Here is a 25,193-nt window from a genome sequence, read left to right on the forward strand (position 1 = left end):
AGGCTAAGCCCACCTCCCCTTAGTATAGATAACATCATTAGTTAAAAAAAAAAAATCATTTGACAACTAATTGAATCACATTATTATGCGCGTATAACTGGTAATACGCGCCTCTTAAGTGTTTAAAAAAAAAAAATTAATACAATTGATTGAATCACATTATTGTGCACGTGCGAAAGACTTTTTTTATCACTAGCGGTACGCGTTAATTAACATGTTTTCATCATGTTTAAAAATAGAGAAAATAATATTTAATAAACAACTTAATGAATCACATTATTGTTAGCCCATTGTGAGGCTAAGCTCACCCCCTTCCCATAGTGTAGATAATATCGTTTATTAAAAAAAATAATCATTTGACAACTAATTGAATCACATTATTATGCGCATGCGGAAGACTTTTTTTTATAACTGACACTACGCACATCTTAAGATGTTTTGAACATGTTTAAAAATAGAAAAAATAATATTTAATAAACAACTAATTAAATTACATTATCGCTAGCCTATTGGAAGGCTAAGCCCAACCCTCCCCTTTAGTGTAGATAATATCGTTTGTTCAAAAAAGATAAAAAACAATCATTTGACAACTAATTGAATCACATTATTGCTAACTTATTGTGAGTTACTAATTATAAAAATTAAAAAAAGACTATACAGAAATAAATAATTATTAAAAAAAAACTGTTTATATGACAAAAATATCCATGCATTATTTTGGGTTGTTTTTGAACTTTTTTGTTTGAAGGGTATTTTTGTTCATAAATTTTTGGTGAAGCAGTGACCCCAAATGGGGCCTACTGGCTTTATATATACAGATATGGAGATATGGGTAGGTTAATCGCCAATTTACCTTAATTAACACTTTATACATATTTAAGCCCATATTCAACTTATGCACATCCGAACTCATGTTGAGTTAATTATGTCCTTCAAACAAGTGAGATGTGATTCAGTTCTCATCGGATGATTGGTTTGAAGTTATCATGAAAACATACACATACGCAGGCTGTATCGATCAATGCTCTCATCAGTCATTATTGTTACAACACTTCATGCATGCACGTACATCTTTTTCATTTATTTCAGTACCTACTAAGATCTTTGTAGTAGTTAAATTAGTAATCAGTTATAGACATATATGGTTTGCTATATCGATCATTATTTCGTCCTCTTTCATTTTTGTTACAGGGGAGGTCAATGCTCTCAGTCATTATTGTTATAGCGCTCCATGCACGTACATTTTTTTATTTAGTTCAGTACCCACTAAGATCCTTGTAGTTATGTATAATTAATTAGGTGTCTAGTGGTGGAGCCAGATACTTAGTAACTGAATAGTGATGGTGTATCCAATGTTGTTATACAACTTCACCAACTGGAGTCTGGAAGATATAGTAGTGGGAAGCTTCACCCCAGAACTCAATGCTATCTCACAAACACTGATGTCATCGGAGACCCTTGCGACGGTATAGTTGGCCATGGTGTCCTCTTCCTTTACCTCATCTTGTGTTCCTCGGAAACACGAAGCAACTGATCCGTACGATTGCGCACACTGTTTAATTGCTTTGGTTTCTTTGCTGCTCTTGATCATGGGCTGATAACTGTTAAGCAACTCTTGGGCGTCCTGTGCGGTTTCTGCTGCTACCTCAAGAATATTTATAGCAAGTTCTTTGAGATCATTGGATGTTGCCGACGATCGAATTCGAGCATCTGACCAGAGAGTTTTTACGCACAGAGTGTAGTTTTGACTGAAAGAGGCTCGGGTTGCTTTGCAAATACTCCGAACTAATGGAGACGCTCTTGCATCTGCCGGTGTAGGAGAAGAAGAGAGAAATAATAGGAGGAAGCAAGCGAGGAGCAATAAATGATGAGAAAGTGGGGACTCCATTTGCCAAGACCAGCTAAATAAATTTGTAATTAAATATTTACTTGGGTGAAGTAATGGATGAATGGAGTATTACATATATAAGAACCCTAGTCGGGTATATGAGACTAAAAATAGGAGGTTACGTAGAAGGTGGGGAACCATCTCTTGTTATTCTTCTAAAGTTGTTGATCGGTTTTTGTTTTTGTTTTTTTCTTTCCTTTCCTGTTTTTGTTCTGAAACCTCAATTTATTGTTACTGAACTTCAATTACATATTTACCACACAGAAAAAGAGAGGGAAGGTTCAATTAACAGAAACCAACGTAGCCAAATCTCGACCTGTTTCTGTTTCAAATTGTTTGTTGTGTACAACATAACTGATTCGAAGACCAATTATATTCAATCTGCGCTTTGTAACAGTGATATATTTGGTAAAACAAAACCAAAATCGAATTGCTTTCACTCATGTCGCAGCACGAGCATAGTAAATAGAATACAAGCGTAAACCTAAGAATTGGAAAGCTGGTATCCACCAGTTTAATTCTTGAATGTTTATTAGGCAAGAGGCTTAATCTGACTTAAACTCACTTCCGCAAAGCTCAGAGATCTTATTGGAATTGAAATGACATAAATCAAATGAAATTTGAAAAAGTCCGATTTTTATTACAAACTTTAAAATTTGGTTTTGGAAGTCTAAACTAACGACCTCAGATGGCTAAAATCCATCATACTTCACAGCAAAGCGATGTGTTTTAACCGAGACGTCATGCTCTTTTCGGAAAGGTATTATGCGCCCGAAAAAGAGTTTGACTCCAAATCTGTAATAAACCCCCCCCCCCAACATCCTTTTGCCTTTCTTCGGTAATTTCGTCTTCAATCCATTTGGCTATCTATTCTACATCAACTCATCTAGGCCAAACTTAAGATAATCCTGCATTATTTTGTGTTTTAATTTTGATACATGACATACATAATGTGATTAACCTGAAATACTAGTACATCTCCATGATGAATTATGAGGGAAATAATTTTCCTAAACTAAAAGCTAGGTTGTTTAAACCTTTCCATCTTTATATTCCAATCCTGCTTGTAGTTACTCTTGTAAGAAACACTTTCTCTTACAAGCACAAGTGTTTTTTTTTTTTTTTTTAACGTGTTTTTATGCAAAATTCATCACAATTTTTTTATTAAAAATTTAAATGCATTTGTGACCGAAAAATATTTTAAATTTTTGAACCAAACGTAATCAGAAACATTTTGATTATAAAAGAAATTTGTCCTCGAAAGAGGTTGAAATTTTTGGACAAATGTTTTTTAAATGATGGGCCTAGTGTAATACCGATTCAAAAATGTTTTGAGCTGGTTTAAGAGCCTAGCGGTGGCGAAACACGGGAAAACGTCGTCGTCTTTCCATCTGGCATGGCAGTTAAAGAGTCGGAAGTTTACTTTCGTAAGGCTCACTCCATCTCTCTCTTCTCTCTCTCCTCGCTCTCCTCCGCGCTCTCAATCTTGGCTCTCCTCCCCCACCATCTTTACCGTCTCTCTCAGACTCAATCAGACAAAGAAAGCCGCCAGAAAGGTATGATGTTAATTTTGGGGCAAAATTCAAATTAGGATTTATTCAATTAGATTTGGGTTGATTTTCTTATTTGTGCCCTTTTGAAATTAGGTTGCTCTTTGCCGCATAAAAATTGAAGGGACATTGCAAAATTGATCAATTAGAACTCTTGATTTGAACATTTTTTATGTTCGTCTTTATCTGGGAACTGGAACCCTAATTGTCAATGATCATTTCAGTTTCTAATGTAGTGTATTATATTTGGCTTTCAAATCCAATTTATTAATTATTTTTGTCCAAATCAGTAGCCAATATGCCCTGTAACATTGTTTGATGAACTAAAAATTGGTTAATGACAAACGTAGTCCTGCTAATAATCCCAGTTGGTCTGAAATCCTCGGTGTGTTGGGGATTACTCGTCAACTTCAAGAACTGCTAACATTGCCAGTTCGTATCGGTAACTTATTAGACTGTATATGGTGTACTCTATTTGTATAAGCATAAAACTGGTATTTTTTTGTTTAATGTTCTTATTATTATCAGTAAATTGTATTTAATTGCTGTCATTGAATTCTACCTGATAAATGATGTATATTTGCTGGTGTAAGCTATCCTGTAAATAGATCGGAGTCGAAATTTTTACTTAACCTCACTTTCTCTCTCTCTCTCTCTCTCTCTCTCTCTCTCTCTCTCTCTCTCTCTTCGCTTCTCCCCAGAGCGAACCAGAAGAATTGAAACTCCGAGAGTGCAACATTGTCAGGATCAGCCATGGTGTTGGATCCAAAACCTTTTCCTGAGCCACCAGCTTCAATCCCCTCCATAAGATTGGACCTTCAGGGCTACACCGACCAAAACCAGGCCTCCGATGAGGATGATCTCTACAGCCGCCTCAAGTCCTATCAGCGACAGCTTGAGTTCATCGACATCCAGGAGGAGTATGTCAAGGACGAGCAGAAGAATCTCAAGCGTGAGCTCCTCCGCGCCCAGGAAGAAGTCAAGAGGATCCAATCGGTGCCGCTCGTCATCGGGCAATTCATGGAGATGGTCGACCAGAACAACGGGATTGTGGGCTCCACCACTGGCTCCAATTACTATGTTAGGATTCTCAGCACCATTAATCGGGAGCTCCTCAAGCCTTCTGCTTCTGTTGCCTTGCACCGCCACTCCAATGCCCTTGTCGACGTTTTGCCTCCGGAGGCTGACTCAAGTATTTCCCTCCTCAGCCAGTCTGAGAAGCCCGACGTCACCTACTCTGTAAGTTATGTCCAATTGAGTGATTAGGGTTATGACTGAATTAGGGTTTTTTTTTCTTCATGTGTTTGACACCTACTATCAATTGTTGCAACAAATGCTTAATTGGAATCAATAGATTACTATTAAGGTTTTGGATTTATGGAATTTAACGATTTTCTGGCGCCACTTCTTGAGGATAAAGTTAGCTATTCTGAAAAACTCACTCTATCGGTGCCATTTGACTGTGTGGATAACTGATTCTCTTTACTCAATGGTCTTTAAGTTAGGAGAAGTAGAGTGGAGACCAAAATTTTACCCGTTACTCAAGTTCTATGAGTCTAAGATTGAAATTAACTATTGTGTATGCTTATTTTTATGCCCAATTTGACGTGCTCAGTGACGAAATTCTGAAGCTTTAGGCTTTATAAAGTCTTTTCAAGCAATAGATGAACAGCCTATTATATAATTGATCCTATTTGATGGTATTGTTGTCTAAACTAGGAAACTCATTAATCTTTTCTAATTTATACCTTATTGGAAATAACTGGTTGCTATTGTTGTCTAAACTACTTGGTTCTGAGAATTAACCAATTAGGTTTAGTTGGCTTTTATTGGTTGGTAGCCAATTTCAACACAACAAGAATGCTATGGTGTGTAATATACTTTAATTTTCTTAATAAGTGTCATGGGGAGATGGAACATTTCAAGTATTGGCTCACCCATCCAACCCCCCCCCCCCCTCCTCTCTTTTTCTGACTTTGTAATATCTAATTCTTGAATACATTGCCTGTTATTATTTCTTAAATTTGATAGGAATTGGCTCGTCAAAGTTAGTGCCCTATTTTGTTGAGGATTGTATTAGGAAAGAAGTAAGTTTCCTTGTACAATTAGCTATGTAATAGAAGCAATTTGCTATGTGTTTTGCTCTGTCAAATGCAGTCAAGCCGGTTGTTCAGTGAAGCTTTTTGTGCATGTGATTAATCTGTTTGCCTCTGCCTCTGAGCTAAATACCCATAGGCACATTATAATCTATATGTTAATCCCTTACCATTTTTTTTTTTTTTGTGGTGCGTCAGGATATTGGAGGATGTGACATTCAGAAGCAAGAAATCCGTGAAGCAGTAGAACTGCCACTTACCCATCACGAGTTGTACAAACAGATTGGAATAGATCCCCCACGTGGTGTATTGCTTTATGGTCCACCTGGAACTGGTAAAACCATGTTAGCAAAGGCCGTGGCTAATCATACAACTGCTGCCTTCATCAGAGTTGTTGGTTCAGAATTTGTTCAGAAGTATTTGGGAGAGGTATATAACATAGTCCTATTTTTTGTGTGTTATCTTTTTCTTACATGCAATAGATCCTTATCGTTTTTTGGAATAACAAATATTGTGGGCAAGTGTTGCAAGAGCACTGTGATATTTGTTTGTTGCCTCACGCTCTGTTTTATTGACTAAGTTAGAAACATTGTGAGTTCTTAATTCTTTTTGTTTTCTTTAGGGTCCACGAATGGTTCGTGATGTTTTCCGTCTTGCCAAGGAGAATGCACCTGCCATCATCTTTATTGATGAGGTGGATGCTATTGCTACTGCGAGGTTTGATGCTCAAACTGGAGCTGACAGAGAAGTTCAGAGAATCCTTATGGAGCTCCTGAATCAGGTAGGACTGGAAGTTTTGATTTGAAAGAATTTGTAATCTGAATGAACTAAAACTGTAAATAAACTGGAACTTGGATGTTCAATGTGTCGCTGTGAGGGTGGAGAAAATATTTCAACAAACGTCGGAAAGTTTAACCCTGAAACGTTCCTTTTCTGCTTTCTGTTCTCAACGTTGTTTTTTGCTTAATATCTTTTCAGATGGATGGGTTTGACCAGACAGTGAATGTTAAGGTTATTATGGCTACTAACCGAGCAGACACCTTGGATCCTGCACTTCTGCGTCCTGGAAGGCTTGATCGGAAGATTGAGTTTCCTTTGCCTGATAGGAGGCAGAAAAGACTTGTTTTTCAGGTAAATAAGATGATTAAAGTATCTTTCAATGAAAGAATTATTATTGGTGAAATGTTGTTTGTAAGCTGTGAGGTATTCATTTTTCTCATAATCACAAGTTTTGTAGCTTGTGCCATGTCCAGTCAGTGCCATCCATATTAGTGGACCTGTTACTTACCCCCTATGTCTGAGATTCGGACTGCACAGAAGTCGGACACCTCAAAACACATCTGCACCCTACATGAGATTATCCCATTCAGCCCTGTGTTATCCTTACGTCTTATGATATTTATCAAACTTGGCACTAGTTTATTATATACCCTTTCTTCTATATTTTCTTTTGCAATCATGATTTCTTACTCTTGTGGACTTTTAACAAGCTAATGCAATTACTATAATGTCAATGGACCTGCCTGTTCTGCAGGTTTGCACCGCTAAAATGAACTTGAGTGATGAGGTAGACTTGGAAGATTATGTCTCTCGGCCAGACAAAATCAGTGCTGCTGAGGTAAGACACTAATTTCTTTTGGGAGAGAATATGCTTATCGTTCTCATTCTTCTACCAATGTTAAATCCTGTTAGTATTATGTTGTGTTTTTTTATTCTCTATTTTAATTTAATTCGGAGTTTTGGTTGGGGCGCTGTTGGGCTTGTGCTATGATCTTGAAATACTAAGAAATATTTGCTTAAAGCTCTTGGTTAGAACAACAGTCATGATGTTAGACATGTATATGTATATTTGTTTAGAAGAATTATGGCTTTAAGATTATACATGTCTTATACGGGCGGATCTGTAAATAATGCCTAGCATTGGGGACGGTAACATTGTCAAATGGGGTTGAATTTAGCCTTTTAATGATCGATAACAAAGATCTTCTCATAGTGAATCTCCGTAAAATTTGTTCTGACGAATGTGAGTTCTCATATTTGACGTCAGCTGTAGTATTCTGTGTCTGATTGTTAAGATCTCATCGGAGCTCTGCTGGTGGTCTCAGATCTTTTATCGTTTTATATAAAAAAATTGATTGTGTAGTAACTGTCGTAAATGGTTTGGGTTTGTACAGATTTCAGCTATATGTCAAGAAGCAGGAATGCATGCAGTTCGGAAGAACCGATATGTCATACTCCCAAAGGACTTTGAAAAGGGTTACCAAACCAACGTGAAGAAGCCCGACACTGACTTTGAATTCTACAAATGATGGGTGCTGGAAGCTCGTATAATACAGATGGTCTTTTATGTTTAATTTGGTCTTATCGCGCAAGCTCGCATCTGAAGGTATGGTATCTTTGAACAATTTAATAGGTCAATCGAGGGATGTTATTGTGGTGATGACGTATGATGTGAAACCCTATGGCCTCAACTTGAAGAGGTTTATTTCTTTATAACACATGACCTATGTCAATTGGGGCCTGGGTTCATAGGGATGTTCTATCGAGGGCTACAGGTCTTTATCAAGCATCACACACATGTATCTGTCTGTTGTCTGTAAGACTGACCACAATGTGTTTGTCCTTTTGGGGTTCATGGATCATTCAATACATCAGTTCATCAAACATGATTCAACTGCCTCTTTTAATAGACAGATTCAAAATTTAAACTCACATAATAAATATGGTGGTAATTTTTAAACTCACATAATAAATATGGTGGTAATTTGTTGTAAGGATGACCTACGAATGATATTTGCAATAAATAGACAAACTCAAAACCACTAAGACATTCATTTGAAGTGAAGAAAATTGAACTAATACGATTCTACAAGTAAACTCAAAACCCTTAATCCCACGGTTATATGGTTTTAGTTTTTGGGGTGTTTTGTTGATATGATCTTTAAAGAAAGATCTAAAAGATAGATGCTTCGGATCGTTGAAATACATTACGAAATGAACTCACAAAATCATGTGTCAAAAATACATAAAAAAAGTGGTGTCATTGATCCGTCACCTTTAAGCATACATAAAAACGTGGTGCCCGTGCTAATTAGTTACTATTAGGACCATATTTTGTTAGGAACATATAACGAAAACCTTATATATCTATTGACCCTCCAATACTACCAAACCTAAATAGCGCGCGGCCAAATAGCTAATGAGTTAACTACACCCTTCGGTTGAATGCGGGGCATGCCAACTTGGCAACCGAGCTAAGTCAATGAGTAGATGAATGTGGTAGTGGTGTCAAACGTGCTGCTGACTTTTTATCCGAGTGATTGGAGTCGAGAAAGGAACTTGTCTAGAGGCGAGGAAGGAACTTGTCTGGAGGTGAGGAAGGAACTTGTCTCGGCCTCTCGGTTCTACAGCCTAAAGGTAAGGCTACTAGTTTCTACGAAGTTCAACAAATGTTCAGCTTTTAAACTGTCGAACGACATAATCTGGTAACACCTTACTTCGCCGAGAAGGCTAATGAGATGACTTTTTTCAACAAGGACTCAAAGAACCCTCATTGATAGAGACTTGGATAGGTAGTCAACTGAACTTGGAGTAGAGCTGTTTAACACAAACTGAGAGATGTTGACATGCCTTGAGCCCGATATTCATCGAACACCAAGGTAGGTATGTGCTGGCCGACACCCGAAGGTGACACAAGCCATTTAGAATGCATGAGAACAAGAATAAATAAGACTTATCAATTTAAATATAATTAATATACAAATGATGAACGTGTTCAGAGCATACAACCAATTATATACACTAGAAAATAAATGATCTAAAATTGAATGAATGAAAGAATGGGTCATACACCGAGAGGACTCAAAGATGCTGATGCGGAAGTGTCTTGACACCAGGATCGTAAGCCTCAAATCTAAATCATGAGGGGGCGCAAAACAAACATGAGTGGACCAAGTTGATATACATATATAATAAAACAGTTATCAACATACTAACCCCCAAAGCTTTATGAAAACTAATAGCATAATAAGTGGTAGGTTTTCCGAAAACCTAGCATGCCATAAACCATCTCATAAAGCATATCTCGTATATAGTGTGTTAAATAGTGGTATCCAATAATAATATCTCCCTGCCCAACGCCAGCACCATGTCTCTCGACCCGAAGCCAAAGATTATTTTCTCCCGGCCCAATGCCAGGGATTATTTCTCCCGGCCCGCAACCAACACCAAATCCTCGCCCCAGGAGAAATAGTGACCACTAAATACGCACAAAACATTGAACATAATCTTTCCAAACATAGGTACATATATCTCAAAATCATCTTCATATTATAAAGTTATCTATCATCTATAATATAAAGAAATGTGTAAAAACATGTTCTAAATAATATATCGTCATCCATTAGATACCCTACAAGAACATGGGTTCGATAGAAAATATGGTAATTCAAAATATTCTAAGTAAGCATAATGTCTCATAAAACATTTCATAAAACGTAGTCATTAAATCATGCATTTTAGAAGGGGTCTACTCACAGATACTTAGTTGCCGAAGAGCCACGCAAACTAGTGAAGACGGAAACGCCACAATATATGCACCTAAGCACATAAAAGGTCCAATTAATAAAACTATATTCAAATGATTGAATTTGGGAAAACGGACATCATAAACGGGTCCAGAACGTCGAAATTAACCTAGAAAGAGTCCTGTCCGAATCCCAAAAAATCAAAGTCAAAGTCAACGATCAATGTTGACCAAGTTAATGGGTCCGGGTCGGTCAAACCGGGTCAACAGGCCTGGGTTTGGTTCGGGTTGAGCCTAGGGTTAGTGGACCAGATCCATGGCCCAAGGGCCCGGATCCAATAAGGTTTTGGGTCTGGGCTTTGACAGGCTGGGCTTAAGTTCCATGGGCCAAAGGCCCAGGTTCCATATGGCCCGAAGGCCTTAGGTCTTAGGGTTTTAAAAAGGGTTTAACCGGGTTGGGCTTAGAAGCAACGGCCCAAAGGCCCCATATCTACACGGCCCTAAGGGCCGGTTTTAGAAAATAAATAAAACAAAATATACAAAGGGTTGGGCTTGGGGATTTGGCCCGATGTTGGTCACGACTTGAAGGGCTGGTCTCCTTGGTTTGGGCTTGAAGGCCCTTTCCTCGTTGGGGAAGAAGGCCGGAGCCTTCCAAGCTCCGGTCGACGCCATTTCACCAACCTACCCTTCGATCTACTTACGAACATGAAGATACAAGAGAGGGGAAGAAGTTTTTTACCTTTGTTTCGCCGAGAGAAGGCCGGAGGTGGCCGATTTGGGCTCGCATACCCACGGTTTGTCGGACTTGGGTTTTGGGTGCTCTCTGGGTGTCTAGAGGTTCCACAGAGATGGTGGAGAAGGATGGGAGATCCTTGCGAGAGTGATGGTTGTGGTGCCGTCGTCGGGGAGCCTCTTTGGTTATGTGTGGGTGTGGGTTGGGTGTCGCCGGGTTTGGGAGAAGGAGAGTGAGAGACAGATGAGGTTCTGTGAGGGAGAGAATAGTGAGAGCTAAGATAAGGTTCGAGGAAAGATAGAGAGTGGTGAGTTTAGGGGCTGCCACATGGCGGTTGAGGAGATGAGAGGATATGGGAAAAGGGATTCGTATTGGATTAGGATAGGGGGCCAAAATGAAAACTTCAACAACTTTTTAGGGGAAAAGTATAAATACAAACTAAATTTGAGGAGGGGTTTTACAGATGCTTCTTGATCGTCTGACTCTACGGCTCCAGAGCTGCTTAACACAAATTGAGAGATGTCGCTGGTTGTCAATTACAGAGCTGTTTAACACAAACTGAGAGGTATGCTTGACGAAGTTAGGGAGGTCAGTTGGATTTCATGTAGAGCGAGAAATTGCGCAGAGCAAATTTATGTGTTGTGTTGAAGGTCCTTTGAATGTTACAAACCCTTTTCTATTTATATGAGTGATTCTCACCTGGTGCCGAAGTAGAGCCCAACTCAGATTGTATTTCCTCGGCATATCTTGATCCAATAACAAATCATCCTATCATCTGGGTTGGGCTCGGCCACTTCCACCAGACTTGGGACTCTGAACCTAGTCCTTCCTTTGTATTTAATTCATTCCTTGTGCTGATCAAATTCACACCCCGATCTTTGGAATATTACGAATCTTATTATGTAGTCCTGATCTTTGAAGACTTCTAATTAAATCAGGACTTAGCAGAATTCAATCTAAATCCTCAAGGAATCCAGCATTTATTCAAATTCGGCTAATCCACCTTGGGTTGGGCTTCTATCTAAACAGATAGGGAATTAGGAGTGTCTAACTCCGGGTCGAGCCCATAACCATACTCGGCCCAAATCCATTATTTTAGGTCCGAACAATATCTAAGCACGAAATATTTATGTCGTTGACAAGTCTATCATTTGCTGTTTCTTTCGTATATTTTTAAGTCCATCATGTTGAAAGTGTGTAAAGCTGCACCACTTTGTGGCATACTTGTGAAAGGAAATGGAAGTTTACATCTGCGAGAAAGTAGCTCGATCAATGAGTTATAAACTTTCCTACTACCAATTTTTGTATGAAAGATGATCAAAATTACAATCCACAATCCCGAAGATTCAAACACCCGAAAAAGTATTCAAAACTTTCGAAGAAAATCAGGTTAGATACTTTGTTCATATCGTTCGTGTGCATGTTCGACGAGCACAAAGCAATTGTATGAGTGATTATAAGAACAAGGAAGTAAAGGGCTCAACCCAACGATCTTTCCCCAAAAGCAATTGCCTTACCATGTAGCTGGCCTTGGTTGGAATAAGTACTGGTTTGGTACTGTGGTGCTTTTATAAAAAGTGGAAAGAAAAAAAAGCTGAGCTCAAAAATGTGTTTGGTAAACACTTAAAAACAGTTTATTTTCACAGTTTTGGGTAAAAAAAAAAAACGTGAAGCAGCAAAAATGAGCTTATTCTTACAACACAGCAGCAGTAGTTTTTTTTTCAAAGTACAACAATACCAAACCACTAGCACACCTTCTAACTTTTCCTCTTAATAAAACAAGCAATTGAAACCGTCTCCAAAATGCAATGTAGAAGACCAAACACCCATTCAATTTTGAATCCAAGAAACCAATTAACATGTAAATAAAACTAGAGAAGCAATCGAAAAACTATTGGACGTGTTATAACGGCTATCTACAACTTCAAGACACAACATTTAAATCTCACATAGTATCTGATTTAAAAGCACGATTAAACCATTTATCCAGCAGTCAATGATTTGTTTTTTTCACTTGAAGTTATTGATATACGAGATTACGAAAAGGAAAAGGTTAGACTTCATTTTTTTGCCCCAAAAAGAACTTATTCAAACTTTTTTTAAGGAAATATGACAGAACTTTCATTGACCAAACTCAAATACACCACAAGTCTTGAAGAAGAACGTATATCACGAGTGCAGTTGAACCAAACTACGGAAAACTTTAGAAATGTGTAGTACTCTAATAAGAGGCTAAAAAGGCTGCCACATGATATATGTGATTTTGACATAATGTTTAAATTGTAGGGAAGTATTTTTGCTCACCACCATTTAGTGTGGTGTATGCTCACCACCCTATTTATCACCATTAGATGAGTTTGAATTTCAAGATTTGTACTTATCTACTACATGAATCTCGAAATTCAAACTCATCTAACGGTGATAAATAGGATGGTGAGCATACACCACACTAAATGGTGATGAGCAAAAATGCACTCAAATTGTAGGGGTGCGTAGCCTCTGTCATAAAAAATAGCCCCTCACATGCATGGAAGCACTTGCAAAGAGGCTATTAATATCTACTTACTACTACAGTTTAATAATATTCTTCTTTATTTGTAAGTGAGACGTTTTATGTTTGATTCTCATTATAGGTGAATTTGAACCATATTATTGTTATCTCATTATGAGGCTAAGTTCACCCCTCCCTTTAGTAGATAATATCGTTTGTTAAAAAAAAAAAAAAAGGCTAGTAATAAAATAATATTAAATGTTGATGTGGAAATAAGTCAAAGGAATGAGGATCCTCTCCGGATCCTTTTTGTGAGGATTCCGTGGATCCTTAAATCGTGCATGTTGCATTATGCAGTCAGTTTTTGTCAGATACTATTCATGTTTAATTTTAAATAAAAGTAGTTAAAATGATTTTTAACTGCACGATATACGATGAATGAACATAATTTGAAGATTTTCAGAATCCTTACAAGAGAATCAGGAGATGATCCTTTTTAAGTCAAAAGAGATAAATCATTGTAAAAAAAAAAGGAAGACATAAATCAAAAGTTTAAAACACTTCAATCAAGAAAATGTCATCATGGGCGATTGAAACCTAATTTTTTTCTTTTGAAAATTAAATTAATGTTTTCTTTTCCTTCCTATGACTCCTTTGATGGTAGTATTGAAAACAGGTACCCCTCAAAAGAAATTGATAAAGATTTAAAACAGTACCTCATCCGTTTGCAATGTTACTCACACTCTTTAACAATTATTATGTAGTAAATTAGTAATCATATATAGATACATTTATTACGTAATTTATTGGGAATCTTAAGCCAAATACTTAGTAATTGAATAGTGATGGTGGATCCAAGGTTGTAATCAAGGTATAAAATATCGATGATATCGGAAATATCGGTAATCTAAAAACACGGAAATTTCGATGGAAATATCGGGATATTATCGATATCGATAAAAATTGAATAAAAACCACGAAAATTGTAAGAAAAACTTGGAAATTTTTATTGAAACTTTGCAGGATATTTATTTAGTCAATTATCTATTAGTTTATCACAAAATATTGGAAGGAAATGCATTGCATGAGAAGTTGATTATATAGCGGGCTGACAAACATTGTGAGTGTAGAAAATATGTAGTAATTAATGAAAAAAATTTAAACACACCATAATCATTTATATATAATGAATTAGTACAATATTTTATACTTTATATATTGCATGGTAAGATACATGAATGACTTAGCAAGGTCTAAAATATCGATGATATTGGAAATATCGGTAGTCCAAAAAAATATCGGTAGTAAAAAAACACAGAAATTTCGATGGAAATATCGGGATATTATGGATATTTTAGACCATGGTTGTAATACAACTTGACCAATTGAAGTCTGGTGGATATTGAATTAGGAAGCTTCACCCCATCGGAACTCATTGATTTCTCGCAAGCATCGTTGTCGTCAAAGATCCTTACGACGGTATAGTTGGCCATGGTCTCCTCTTCGTTTACCTCATCTTGCGTGCCTTGGAAACACGAAGCAATTGATCCGTACGATTGCGCACACTGTTGAATTGCTTTGGTTTCTTTGCAGCTCTTGATCACGGGCTGATAACTGTTCAGCAACTCTTTGGCGTCCTTCGCAGTTTCTGCTGCTACCTTAAGAATATTTATAGCAAGTTCTTTGAGATCATTGGTGCTGCAGAAAGTTTTTACGCATTGACTGTAGTTTTGACCGAAAAAGTCTCGTGTCCCCATGCAAACAATTCCAACCAATGGAGAAGCTCTTGCATCTGCTCGTGTAGGAGAGGAGGAAGCAAGCGAACTACAGTACATGATGAGAAAGCTCCATTAATTTTCCAAGACTAGTTGATTATTAATTGAGGAGCTAATTAAACTTGTCACAAATTTTTTTTTTTTGGGTGAAGCAATGAATGGACATCAGCTATTTACCAAATCTTGCATCACGCCAATAAGATAAGCCATGTTCATATGCTCAATATTATCTTCGTCTTGTGCTTTACGAAAGTAGACAATAGATAAATCGTTCATTTAGTCACCCTTCGAGTTTCTCGAAGAGAACAAATTGCCGATGTGAAGCCAACCTAATAATGCCATTTATAAACAAAAGGTAAAAGAAACAGACCTAATACTGTCAGTTTGTGGTTTCAAGATGATTTTGCTCCTCGCATGTAGGGGTGGGGCTTGCCCTAGCTACTAACTTGAGAGTTTAGATCGCCTTTAATTTGTCCTCAACAAGGGGTGAAAGTGAATATCTCTCCCACTTGGTTAATTTTTTATATAACCAGTCACTTTGGTGCCGTGTTTTGTTATAAGCTCATTTGCAATTCATCTTCTACCCTCTAGTTGGTCATACTATTTCCATTTCTCATCTCAACTGCCATAGAGATTAGGGAGTTATCCATTCCTTTGTACAAAACGAGTCATGGGTGTGAACGGATCGTTAGTTATGTTAGGACTCTATTGAATTGTCACTGAGCATAATAAGGACTATCATACGTGGAATTAATTAATTAAAGTCAAAACCATTTAAAGGATAAAATCCCTTATTTGTAGGACACTAAATGCGTGCTTCAGTTGTGGTTTAACAACTGACAAACGTGGAGATTTTTTTAGGCTTTGACGATCCCACGATAGTTGGGATGCAGTTGGGTTCATAAGCCTATACAGGAGGTGTCCCTGCTCACGGGAAGATTACATCAAAAAACAAGATCTAGAACTATCGCTAGGGTTTTGATATCAGGTTCCTCAGTGAGTAGAAGACTCTCTGTGTTGCTGTTTTGCTGCTTGTATCATGACGTCCTCATGTATGATCATACTCAGACTCCTCAAATATATATGTATATGTGAATGTTAATTGTGATCCTTGGCGAAGACTAATCAGTTGTAGGTCTAACATTTGGTATCAGAGCAAGGTTAGTCTACTTGGATTCAAAACTGTTTTTTAGTTTAAACATATCACATATAATCCTCAGTTGAAGAATTTTGAGGGAACAAGACTTTGCACTGATGCACAACTGCTTAGCAGATCACATCAAAATGGGATTTTGTGAAGCATTGTTGCATGAATTAGGTCGCAGGACATTGTAATTCATTTATCATAACATACATACTGCTCTCTTCAAAAAGGGAATATATGAATGGTTCGATTAAGTGAATTAGGGCATAGTGGTTATTTTGATATTAAATTGATCTAATTCTTGTCCAAAGACCTGAGTTATGAAGGTGTTTAATATTAAATTAAGTAGCTATGTCAATGAAACTTGTAGTAAAGTGTTTCTTGCCCAAAGGTGTTACCTTGTACTACATGCAATTTTCATTGTTTGTTTCACTAACAAATTAATGACGTCCTCAGTGAATCCCATGTCCCTGAATTTTTCCTCTATCGAGCCGCTCAATGGAGGAAATTACAAAAAATGGAGACAAGATGTTGAGATTATTTTGGGACTGATGGACTACAATTTGGCACTTAGAGAAGATGAGCCAGCACCAGTGGATGCAACTAGCACAGCTGCTCAAGGGTTGAAATTTGAAAATGGGAAAAAGCTAATCGCATGGCATTACTTGTGATAAAAAGATCAATTGGGGAAGCTGTGAAAGGGGGACTACATGCCAGTGACAAAGCAAAGAATTTCCTTGAAGGCATTGAGGCAAAGTTCAAGGTCTCTGAGAAAGGAGAGATAGGAAACCTCATGACAACCCTGACTACTCTGAAATTTGATGAAAGTCACATAGTTAGGGAGCACATACTGAAAATGGTGGAGGCAGCGGCAAAGCTCAGTGATCTTGAAGTGCCTATTGATGACTCTTTTATGGTTCATATGGCTCTTAACTCTCTTCCTGAGAGTTATGAGCAGTTGAAGACATCCTACAATGCTCAGAAAGAAAAATGGAGTTTGAATGATTTGATTTCAATCTGTGTCCAAGAGGAGGCAAGGATGAAACGAGGAAAACAAGAGGTTGTCAATGTGGTGAGCACAGACAAAGGAAAGAAGCACGATGTGTTTTCTGGTAAGCCAAGCAAACCCTTTAACTTTTCTCACTCTGCTGGAAATAATACTCTCTCCTCAAAGGGACCTCAAGGTTTTAGGGTGGATATGGAAAAGGTTAAGTGTTATTTTTGCAAGGAATATGGTTATTTCAAAAGGGACTGTCCAAAACGTAAGAAATGGGGAAATAAAACAGGTAATAAAACTGAAAATGTTTTTGTTTGTGTTAATATCAATCTTGTTGAAGTCCCTCCAAATTCTTGGTGGTTTGACACTGGTTGTTCGGTGCATATTATCAATTCATTGCAGGGATTCACAAGAAGGGGATTTGCAAGAAATGAAGTTTATGAAGTTCACGTAGGAAATGGAAATAAGGTGGCTGTGGAGGCAATAGGCACTCTAAAGCTCAAGTTGTCAACTAATTTTGAATTAGAATTGTTAGATGTTCTTTATGTTCCTAGTTTAACTAGAAATTTAATTTCAGCTTCCAAGCTTGTAAAGACTGGTTATGCTTTCATTGGCGACGATGAAAGTATAAGGATTTTCAAGAAATGTAATCTCAATCTTTTACTTGGTATTTGTTTGTTGGAAAATGATTTATGGAGATTACATTGTGATGTTGTTACAATTCCAAATTGCATGCAAGTGTTGACAGTTCTTAAAAGTAAAAGATCTTTGGTTAATGAAGTCTTCTATGCTTTGGCATAGGAGGCTCGGACACATAAGTCAAAAGAGATTGGAACTTCTAGTTAAAGAGAACATACTGCCAAGGTTAAACTTTGTTGACTTGCAAAATTGTGTTGATTGTTGGAAGGGTAAATTAACAAACACAAAGAAAATTGGATCAACAAGGAGTCAAAAACTCTTGGAAATAATTCATTCAGATGTTTGTGGTCCTTTCCCCACTAAAACCATTTGCAAAAATGTCTATTTTGTGACTTTTATTGATGATTTTTCTCGGTATGCTTATGCTTACTTAATATCCGAGAAAAATGAAGTGGCTAGTTGTTTTAAAACTTATCAAAATGAGGTAGAAAAGCAACTAGAAACATCAATTAAAATTTTGAGGTCAGACCGTGGTGGAGAGTATTATGGCAGGTACACTGAGGAAGGGCAACAAAAGGGTCCAATGGCAAGATACTTGGAGGAAAATGGCATACAAGCTCAGTACACTACTCCCGGCACACCACAACAAAACGGTGTGGCCGAGAGAAGGAACAAAACTTTGAAAGAAATGGTAAGATGCATGATGAGCAGGACCAATCTTCCAATGTTCTTGTGGGGAGAAGCACTTAAGATGGCAAACTATATTTCAAACCGTGTACCGAGCAAATCAGTGAATAAGACTCCTTTTGAGTTATGGACATCAAGGAAGCCAAGCCTCAACCATCTTCATGTGTGGGGTTGTTTGGCAGAGGCAAAAATGTATAATCCAACAGAAAGGAAGCTTGATTCAAGAACAGTGACTTGCCATTTCATTGGTTTTCCAGAAAAATCAAAAGGGTACAGATTCTTCTCACCGAGTTTATCCACAAGGATTTTTTAAACTAATAATGCTAGGTTCATTGAAGATCAACAATCTAGCAATGAAGGTTTGAAAGAAGTGGTTTTTGAAGAAGAAGATTTGATTAGTTCGTCATCTTTCAAAGAAACTCCAATGCATGCTGACACAATTGATTTTGGGGACGTGGAAATTCTAAGTCATGTTGATTGCATGGATCAGCATGAATTGGTAGACGTGCAACCACAAATATTAGAAATGCAAGAAAATGCTCAACAAATCTCCATGCAGCAAGTTCCAGTGCAAAGGAGGCAGTCACAAAGAAATAGGAGGTCTCCTTTCTCGAATGACTACTTAGTATATGTGGGAGAGGTTGAGCATGAGGAAGGAATTGACAATGATCCAATCACGTACGATCAAGCAATTAATTGTGATAAAGCTAATGACTGGAAGGCTGCAATGAAGGACGAAATGGATTCGATGTACTTCAATGAAGTTTGGGAATTGGTGGAAAGAGACGAATCTATAAAACCCATAGGATGCAAATGGGTTTTTAAGACAAAAAGGGACTCTAGTGGGGCAGTTGAAAGGTATAAAGCGAGGCTGGTTGCAAAGGGTTACACACAAAAGGAGGGTTTGGATTACTCGGACACATTCTCCCTAGTTTCATCAAAAGACTCACTCTGAGTCATTCTTGCCCTAGTTGCACATTTTGATCTTGAGCTTCACCAAATGGACATTAAAACGGTGTTCCTTAATGGAGTTCTCGATGAAAATATTCACATGGTACAACCACCTGGTTTCGTTAAAGAGGGCAATGAGCACATGGTATGCAAACTAAGGAAATCGATCTACGGGTTGAAACAAGCATCGAGACAATGGTTTATGAAGTTTGATGAAAAAGTCACTGGTTTTGGTTTGGTTGAGAACAAAATCGATGACTGTTTGTATCTCAAGGTGTGTGGTTCCAAGTTTATTTTCCTTGTCTTGTGTGTCGATGATATTTTGTTAGCAAGTAATGATCTAAACTTGCTGATAGAAACCAAAAGGCTGCTGTCAAATACTTTCTAAATGAAAGACATGGGTGATGCTACTTTCGTGCTTGGAATAGAAATAATTAGGGATAGGAAAAGATGCTTACTATGGCTCTCGCATATTTCTTATATAGAAAAGTCCTGAAAAGATTCAATATGGAGAGTTGTGCAAAAGGTGAAGCCCCAATGAGCAAAGAAGACAAGTTTAACAAATCTCAATGTCCTCAGAATGATATTGAAAAGCAAAGCATGTCCAACAGACCCTATGCTTCACTTGTTGGAAGTTTAATGTATGCACAAGTTTGCACGAGGCCGGATTTGGCTTTTGCAGTTAGTGTGCTTGGGAGATTCCAAGCAAACCCAGGGGAATATCATTGGACTGCTGCCAAGAAGGTTGTTCGATACTTGTAAAGGACCAAATCCTACATGTTAGTATATGGTAGGATTGAAAGGTTGGAAGTGATTGGTCATTGTGACTCAGACTTTGCGGGATGTGAGGATGATCGAAGATCAACGAGTGGGTATGTTTTTCTAATGGCTGGAGGTGATATTTCTTGGAGAAGTGCAAAGCAGAAAACTTTGGCTACTTCAACAATGCAGGCAGAATATATTTCATGTTTTGAAGCAACCCAACAAGTCATGATGTTGAAGAATCTTATTTCAGAAATGAGGATAGTTGACACAATTGCGAAGCCACTTGTAATATATTGTGACAATAAAGCTGTTGTGTTCTTCTCTAAAAACAACAAGAAATCTTATGCAGCTCGATTAATGGATGTCAAGTATCAATCAGTCAAGGAGAAGGTGAAGGCAGGAATGGTGTCTATAGAACACATTGACACTACTTTAATGTTGGCTGATCCCCTTACAAAACCGTTGGCAGTGGGAGTTTTCAAGAATCATGTGGCAAACATGGGCGTGGTTGAATCCTTTGATTCAGCTACTGTATGGAAGTAAGGGTTATCTTTCATTTGATTTCATCTTTTGTTAAAAATAAAGCTTGAATTCATGTACTCTTGAATTTTACCATGTTAATGGTTGAGGTTTTATTTCAGCTATTGTATATATGTACAAATATATGTATGCAATATATTGAAATGTTGTGGACTGATGAAAGATTCGGACTAATTGTGCTTGGTATTATAAGCATTCCATTGGAGCTAAACAAAAGCTTGACAATGGTGGACTGCTCTGATCAGTGGGAGCATGGAAACAAAGTTTTGAATTTGTTTCGGTAATTATATCATGCATAAGTTATTTTGGGCGATGTGATCTTAGGGTGCTTGTACGAGTTGATGTATAAGATTTTCTAAGGTTCATTTCTTTGAAATAATTTATGGCAGATATGCAAAGGGATTAATGGTTGTGTTGACAAAAGTGATCACTAAGGGATTAATACGTTGATAAAGGATATGATCAATGATAATTCAAGTGGGAGAATGTTAGGACTCTATTGAATTGTCACTGAGCATAATAAGGACTATCATACGTGGAATTAATTAATTAAAGTCAAAACCATTTAAAGGATAAAATCCCTTATTTGTAGGACACTAAATGCGTGCTTCAGTTGTGGTTTAACAACTGACAAACGTGGAGATTTTTTAGGCTTTGACGATCCCACGATAGTTGGGATGCAGTTGGTTCATAAGCCTATACAGGAGGTGTCCCTGCTCACGGGAAGATTACATCAAAAAACAAGATCTAGAACTATCGCTAGGGTTTTGATATCAGGTTCCTCAGTGAGTAGAAGACTCTCTGTGTTGCTGTTTTGCTGCTTGTATCATGACATCCTCATGTATGATCATACTCAGACTCCTCAAATATATATGTATATGTGAATGTTAATTGTGATCCTTGGCGAAGACTAATCAGTTGTAGGTCTAACAAGTTATACTTGACACCTGCACAATTATATTATTGTCTTTTATACCTATTTTATTTGGTACGGTAGGTAACACGCATGATTGAGACTTTAAGTTCTTGAATTCACATGTTATGAAAGTCTTATTTTTATATAAAGACCCGCAACACCCGTAGTCATGTATTTTAATCCGTCACCATAGTCCGAACATGTACAAAACAATTCTAATAAAAGACTCCACACCTGTTGCCATTTACTTTATGAAAGTTTACAATTTGCTAGTTTGTAGTTCCATCTTCCGGATCTAGTTGTCATAGAAACTAAGTAAATCAATTATTAGGAAATTGGGCTTACTAGCCATTTTACAAATGCACCAACCAAAATTAGTCTCTCCCTCAAAATTAAAGACTGATATAGTTTCATCTGCGTAGAAATCATGTATTTGTTTGTATATGACCCCAAACAGAGAAGGGAAAAAAAAAATATTATGCTCAAGGGTTAAGTTTTTATTTATTGTTATAATATGAGCACTCGTCCTCACGATTAGAAACTATTCGTTTGAAAATGATACAAATAAATGGATGAAATCAGCTATTTTACCAAATCTTGCGTCACTTGAATGAGATCAGCCATGTTCATGTAAATGAAAGAGATGAGAAACTGACCGATGAAGTTAACTAATATTAATTCAAAAAGACTAAGAAAATGTCAGAACATGAGCTGGCTAGTGATTAAATTCTTATAAATAGGAAAGCTGGTTTTGAGCTAGGGATCACACTCACAGCAAGCAAATTCAATCATCAAGAGAGAAGACAGAAGAGAGATCTTCCCAATCCCTGTTATACCATACAACATGGCTCCACCTGTATTACCAAGCCCCTTTCTGCTGAAAGCAGAGACCAACAACAAATACTTGCGCTACCAACTTGATGCAGAAAGCGACATTAATGAGATTGTCCAGTTCTCTGAAGACAATCCTGACAGCCGGTTCGTAAAGTTCACCACCGAAACACCAAACAATGAGGACTACGCCGATAAGCATTATGTGCATATCAAATGCTCCTACAATGGCAACTACTTGAGAAGGGTGGACCAAAACAGGCTACTGGTCCTGGCCGCAGCTACCGACCGAAACGAAACCAAAGACAATTGGGCTTGCACATTGTTCAAGGTCGAGCCTGTCGGACCACCCGATAACAACAACCAAATCACACGCTGCCGATTACGCCACTTGCAAAGCGACCTTTTAACAAGGCCGTTCATCGAAAATAGATTCGAATTACGCCTCCACCAAAAAACCCCCGACTCCCAAGGGGTGGATATGTACTCAGTCTCCGGTGGTACATGTAAATGTTAATGATCATTATGCATGATGTTTGTGGGTAGCGTCTCTGGAAACCCTCACGAGACTTCACTCGTCCCATTTGGGTCACCTATGGGTTTAAAAGGCTTGTTGCATGCGCAAATGCAATCGTGTTCCCCGCAAAAGTGGCATTAGCTTTCATCACTACCTTTTTCCTTGTTTTTTTTGTTGTTTTAATTTCGCTGTAATTCGTGTGTTTACATCAATAATAATAAACTTGTATCAGATATGTGTGTGCGGATGGCCCTGGCCATTTGCATGTGTATTAGTGGCTTTAATTCCATGGGTCACTACTTCTCATAGAGACCTAGTCAAATAATTAATGGTTGAATGGTTTTGTATAGAATTAATTTTTGCAAGCATGTGGTAGGCAATTTGATTGTTGAAATTCATTGTGAATTGAGCCCCATAATTAGACCCTATATTTTACAAACAGAGGGATCTCTTTAGGTAAGAGATCTCTATATAGATATAATAACAAAATTGCTGTTAACTGTCAACGTTTAACCACGAAGTCCCTTTTGTTAAATGGTTCAATTAACTCAGCTGTTAGGGCAAAGAATTGAAGCGGTTTGCTCTTCTGTGATGCATGGTAGATATATAAAAGAACTTGGGATAAGAGTCATCGTACCAGAACCAGTTGATTCTGGATCTTCGTTCTAGTTTTTCTTAATAGTTCATGTATTTTAATACATTAGTACGAAAAATGTAATAGACGGTGAAAAATTGTAGTCTCTAGGGGAAAATTTGTCATTTGAGTGTCGTCCTTTGCCGAAAATCAAAAGACAGCAAGTAACCGTTGTCGTATAATCACTCCTTCCTACGTTACTTCTCAAGGAAAATTGGCAAACATCTTCCCCAAGCCTTTTGGAAGAGGTAACTTTAAATTCTCTCAAAAGTAAGTTTGGACTTCTTGATATTCACTCTCCATATGGCTATAACACAGAGAAATTTACATGAGTTTTGGCTTTATTTTTCTTCAATGAGCATTGTATTCACGAGTAGCAGAATTGGCAGAGTGTTTGACAAGGATACAAGCAAATCAATGAGATCAGCTATATATTTACCAAATCTTGAGTCACGCCAATAAGATCAACCATGTTCATATGCTCAATATTATCCTTGTCTTGTGCTTTATGAAAATTGACAATAGATCAATTGTTCATTTAGTCGCACTTCGAGTTTCTCGAAGAGAATAAATTGCCTCTGTGAAGCCAACCTAATACTATCATTTTGTGGTTTCAAGATGATATTGCTACTGACACGTAGGGGTGGGGCTTGCCCTAGCCACTACCCTAAGAGTTTAGATCGTCTTTAATTTTCCCTCAACAAGGGGTGAAGGTGAATAACTCTCCCCCTTGGTTTCTCTTTTATATAACCAATCGCTTTAATGTCGTGATTAGTTACAAGCCATTTGCAATTCATCTTCTACCCTCTAGTTGGTCATACCATTTCCATTTCTCCTCTCAACTGCCTTTGAGATTTGGGAGTTATACATTCCTTCGTACAAAACGAGCCATGGATGTGAACGGATCATTAGTTATACTTGACACCTGCACAGTTATATTACTGTCTTTTATACCTATTTTATTTCGTACGGTAGGTGTTGACTTGTATTAGGATTCCTACAATTGTGGGATTTCTACCATATTTGGTTTCCTAGTTTAGGATGTGATTATTCTTTCCTTTAGTTTGATAGGATTGTATATGATTCTATAGGGTTGTATATATACCTTTGATTGAGATGAAATACATTATCATTGAAAAGCATTCTTTCTTCTTGGCACCAGAGCCGGGTTAGAAAAGGAAAACATCGAACCCTAATTATTTTTTTTCTGCCATGTCCCTGATCAATTGCAGCGAGCAACTTAGAGTTTTTGCTGCCCGTTTGCTGATTATTTGCAGCGAGCAACTGAGAAGTTGTTGCTGCCCCGTTCTGTCAGTCCGTCCGTATTGTTCCAAAGTCCCATCAACGCTGCAGGTTTTCTGCCCAGTTTTTTTTATTAGTCAATACAGAGTTCCAAAGTCCCATCAACGCTGCAGGCCAGAGAGATGGCTGAAGAAAAGGGGGCCGGTTCTCAGATTGTTCCAGCGGCTGCTCCAATTATGGTGTAGTAAGAGAATTCAAGCTTTAATATTGGT

At 37.6% G+C, this 25,193-nt stretch overlaps 1 protein-coding gene across 1 annotated transcript; it reads left to right on the plus strand.

Moving 5' to 3' along the window:
- The first annotated feature begins 3,162 nt into the window (after nt 1–3,162).
- LOC103428065 (26S proteasome regulatory subunit 6B homolog) lies at nt 3,163–8,203 on the plus strand. The gene is made up of 7 exons (XM_008366157.4): nt 3,163–3,444; nt 4,140–4,677; nt 5,733–5,963; nt 6,157–6,315; nt 6,513–6,665; nt 7,069–7,152; nt 7,709–8,203. Exons 2-7 carry the CDS (start codon nt 4,192–4,194, stop codon nt 7,841–7,843), a joined length of 1,248 nt encoding a protein of 415 aa, XP_008364379.1. The 5' UTR covers nt 3,163–3,444; nt 4,140–4,191; the 3' UTR covers nt 7,844–8,203.
- Nucleotides 8,204–25,193: the final 16,990 nt, after the last annotated feature.

This window comes from Malus domestica, chromosome 05 (assembly GCF_042453785.1).
Source record: "Malus domestica chromosome 05, GDT2T_hap1".
In the NCBI taxonomy this organism is placed as follows: domain Eukaryota; kingdom Viridiplantae; phylum Streptophyta; class Magnoliopsida; order Rosales; family Rosaceae; genus Malus; species Malus domestica.